The 4769-nt window shown below is 37.7% G+C and overlaps 1 protein-coding gene across 1 annotated transcript; it reads right to left on the reverse strand.

Moving 5' to 3' along the window:
• Window positions 1-383: 383 nt before the first annotated feature.
• LOC149553631 (tRNA (cytosine(38)-C(5))-methyltransferase 2-like) lies at window positions 384-2190 on the reverse strand. Its single transcript, XM_089790354.1, is given in 3 exon segments — window positions 384-530; window positions 819-1919; window positions 2158-2190. Coding segments are annotated over 3 exon segments (1281 nt in total).
• Window positions 2191-4769: the final 2579 nt, after the last annotated feature.

The following is a 4769-nucleotide window of genomic DNA, read 5'->3' on the forward strand; positions in this document are numbered from 1 at the left end:
TAAAAAATAAAAAATTTAAATCAAACTAAAATTTTCACTTTAGATTAAATTTCTTTTTTATTCAAATTTATACACGTCAACCTCTTTTTTGAATTTTTTTTTTAAATGATATTTTTAAAATCATTTTAAGTTTTTCCACCCCCTTCAAATTTTGGGACAACCCAAGTTTAACTAGGCCATGTGCCACTCTATGATTTTCCCGTATGACTACCCCGTCACCACCCTGCTGCTGAGTGCCATGTCACCATCTCTGGGACCTGCTACCATGTGTCGTCACCACATCAACCCTTGCCATGTCGCTATGGTAATTCTCGTGCAACTTTTGCTTGGCAAGATAGCGAGGACCACTAAATGTGCCACATGGCACGATCTCCTTCCTCTGTCTACATAAGCACCATGTCTGTCCATGTCAGCGCCACATCAATCCTCACCATGTCGCTATGGTAATTCTCGTGCAACTTTCCCATAGCAAGATAATGACTATCGTTGGATTTTGCACGTGTCGCGATCTCCTCGTCTGATTTGATTTCCTGCCATGTCATCACGAGTGCAACTTCGTTTAAATTTTATTCCAGGGTGACCTACCAACTATCCTTTGTAGCCAAATTGGCTATGGGGCCCCACATAGCACACGGCTTTCAAAAGAGCTTCTCTCTTATTGACACAACACAATGGGCATGCAAAAACATTTAAAGACATATAAAGACTATCCTACGGGCAATGTGGGATAAATCTGTTGGAGTATTTCTCTGCCTTGCTTCATAAATTGGGAAATCAAGAGGATAATTTATTAACAAGAGTTTCATCACTCCTCTTGCCTTCTTTTCCAATGGAGTATTCGTCTTTATCTTCATACCTGGAAGTGCAGGCATTGCACAAGATGCAACAGGTTTTGGGGTTTTCTCCATCTCAACGAGACACATTCTGCAATTTCCTGCAATGGAGAAATGAGGATGGTAACAAAAGCATGGGATATTGACCCCAGCTAGCTTGCAGGCCTGAAGAACGGTAAAGCCATTTGGAATTTTTTTAGCAGTTGTCCCATTATCGTCATAGTCTTCCGAACTGCAAAATTTGCTAGAATGAACTAGTATCTCTTTTTCACCAATCTCATTAAATACTTGTTTAGTGCAGTCATCTTTTAACTCGTTATCAACTTCCACATCAGCCATGTTTTCACAAAAATCTCTTGAGGAATCCATTTCTATGCAACTGCAACCATTATTTCTGAAATTGTGGAGTTCAAGAAAATCCTTGATGGGTTTGCATAAAGTATGACCATCCAATTCCACCTCATTCCCATTTATAGCATTCAGAGATACATGAGAATCAGTTAAAGTATCTTCAGCTTCTGTAATAAGTGGCCAGAAATTCAAGACCAACTCTCCATTCAATTCTAGCCTTGGAAATGACAAGAGCATTTTTTTGGCAAGGTAGAAGTAATGAGGACGAGAATATGGTACACCAAACTGAAGAGGACTCAAGATGAATTCTTGTGTAACAAACCCAATTTTCCCTAAGACCTCCAGCAATTGGTTGTGTGTTATCGAGGACTCAAAGCCAACTACATTCTCCACAAATAGCATGGTTGGAGGGTGCAACATTGATGGAATAAGTTCAATTATCTTTAACAAAGAATATGCACGAGCATCTTCAGCATCTTTCTATAGGCCTTATCGTGTATATGGCTGGCATGGACGAGATAATAACCATGCATTCGCCTTGAGCTTGTCTAGTTGAGCAGCAGTTAAGCTTTGGATATTCCTCTGGCATGGTGAATGCCCAAAATTGTGCTTGTAAACCTCATTGGCAATGCTGTTGATGTCAAATGCTTCCACAACTGTTGCATGAATTCTAGATTGCTTAAGGGAAAACCTCTTGGGATGTGTGGGGTCTGGCTTGTTCAATTTGAAGCTCCTCTGTTGAAATGTGTTGACTCTTCTTTCAATTGCATGTTTTTCCTTTAAAAATCCCCTACGCTTTAAATGCGTGGATTTTATGTATGCGGGTTCTCCCTTTCAATAGGATGTTGATCCTGCGGTTTCCTTGTGTCATTGCTTCCTTTTTAATGCGTAGACCTCTATTTGCTTTGTCCTCACAATTTTTCCCCTTTGGATCAAATGCGAGGTTGTACTTTGCATGCCCTTAATACGTTACCCGACAAATACATAAGTTTTCAAAATACTTCATTGATATATGACAGATTAAAATACACCAGAAGAGGAGGGTAATGTATATCATTAGGACAAAACATCCATCATATGCATTATAACATTTGTCCCTTTGCCAAAATGTAGATGCCCCTGCCCATTCTTCATGCAGTAGGATGTTCCTTCTTGCACCTTTTGTGACTCAATACAAGCCCTACGAGGAATCACTCTTATTGGAGATGATTTGCATTAATCAAAAATAGAATGGACATAGGAATGAATGAAAGTTTGAGGTGTTCTTAAACAAAAATTATAGCACTGGAATCACATTTGATTCCATAGAGATTTTTTAGCCTAGACTGTCCTTTATGCATGGATCTTCCTATGCAAATAATGGACTGGTTGCTCGGTTTTCTTCCTTTGATTCTTTGCAATATTTGTTCCTTTTATTAAAATGTAGCCTATAAAGAGAACACAACCCATGCACCGCATTCATTACCACACATTCTTAAAACATCCATTCATCCCCTAATCCCACAATGTTTTAATGCACATTTCTTAGAAATCCCTTGCACATATTCAGCTCGATTATTGTTCGCAATACATCTAATCCTCAATTGATCTGATGGAATCAGTTGGACCCTAAAGTGGGTCCGGCTAAATTTTTTTTTGTTTTCGAACAACTGAATTGGAAAACTGATCCATTGAACCCATGATACTAATTAGAAACAAGTTCGAACATTGATCAATCAATTGAAACTCATTTTATCACTAATCTGCAACTTGTCGACTTTGCGCCAGGAGGTCCGTTAATTAGCCTTAAAAACTGACCAAAACACCTGATCGAGCTTTAAAAACTAGCACACTGATTCTTTGTTCCATAACCTTTTACCATGTCGAATCTCGTCTCATGACGAATTCCCAGTCAAAAGATATTGACCATCAAAGTTGACCTCTCCGGATTACCTGCAAGCAAATACATTAAAAAGCAATAAAATGGGTTCGGATTTGGCTTTGAGAATTGGGCAAATGGACACTTGAGGATCTAGAATCTGGGGCATTGATACTTTGTCATGAGAGGAGTGTACTTCTATGATTTGGGCTCATGATGAATCACAGGACGCATTTGGCGAGCATCTGAAGTTGGCTACCTAGATTTGCAAGATAGGGGACATTAGTAAAAAAATGTATTTTGCAAATGAAATGGTTGTGGAAAAGTGTGGAGAAGGATTCATCAAAGCTTGAAAACTGACACACTTGAAGTATTTTCGGAGGACAACACATTGGTACAATCCATTCGATCCCACCAATCATGGATTTCAAGATATAATGTCATGAACAGGGGTTCCAACAAATCTGCAAATGCTGACACCAATAAAAACATAGAAATTCCATTTGGAATCCCGTTTGAAAACTGATCAAACGGATTTTTCATAAGCTAAAACTTGAAACCTAACAAGTCTTTGACCTCTACAATACAACACAAAAAGAAATTTCACATTTTGCTCAACTGGGTCAAAATTATAACACTTCAAATAGGGCTTCCCAGAATTCAGAATTAATTGCAAAAGCATGAAAATAGTAACTGACCAACTTTGAGGGATTCAAAACATAGTCAAACGAACTCAAAATGACTCAAAATCTAAAACATAGGTTCTCAGGTATGAACACTAGACATTCTCAAAGTAGTGAGTCACAAAACATTTCTGGGTGCAAGATATTCAAATGCAAACAAGGCCTCTTGTCACTGTTTGACACTAGGTGAAAAATGCAGATTTGACATTTGCTCAAAATAGGACTTTACGAAATGGCTCAGAACGGAAATTTAACTTCATGGAATGCTTAGACAGGCTGAATGGAAGGTGCTAGAAGCATTAAACATCTCTTAGGCCTCAAACTGACAGCCGGGTACATGTGCATCAAAAAGCGTTTATAGGGCTCAATTTTCTCAAACGTACTCAAAATTGACTTGCAATTTTTAGTCCCAACAGAGATAATTATGTAAAATCATGTAAATAAGTAAGACAAATGTAAATATTCACCTTACTTGATGAAACCTATGTTAATGAAGATTTTACAATGCTTGAATATTGTTGATGTTGAATCTTTAATGAAGGATGCAGGGAATATTGACAAATTCAATGTATCTAACCAATACCGAAACATGGAGATATGGATATAGATGTGCATAAAGTAAGAAGAAGATGAATGCCACAATGTAGATCTCCTCCCTTGATGGCCAACAAAATGCCAAACCCTGAAGAGGAAATGCTCACAAAGTATCTTCAAATCTTTATAATACCTTGAATGCTTGAATTCCTTATGAAATATGATATCTTGAGTGTCCTCCATGCATGTATCTTTGCCTTTTGATTTTAAAATCAGGTTTCTAATCTTCCTTTTATACTAAATTTTGAGTTAAAAATAAAGAAATTTGACTGGGTTAACCAATTTTAAAATCTAAATCTCTAAGGAAAACCTTAATCCAAGATCAAAAATTCCTAGGGTATAAGTTAACCTCGATGACCTATACCAATGAGAAGGGGTAGCCTAGAGGTTTCATAATATGTGTGTGTGTGTGTGTGTGTGTGTGTGTGTGTGTGTGTGTGTGTGTGTGTG

The sequence above is a fragment of the Cupressus sempervirens genome, chromosome 6, assembly GCF_028749045.1.
Source record: "Cupressus sempervirens isolate cs-2001-9-10 chromosome 6, ASM2874904v1, whole genome shotgun sequence".
Taxonomy (NCBI): Eukaryota; Viridiplantae; Streptophyta; class Pinopsida; order Cupressales; family Cupressaceae; genus Cupressus; species Cupressus sempervirens.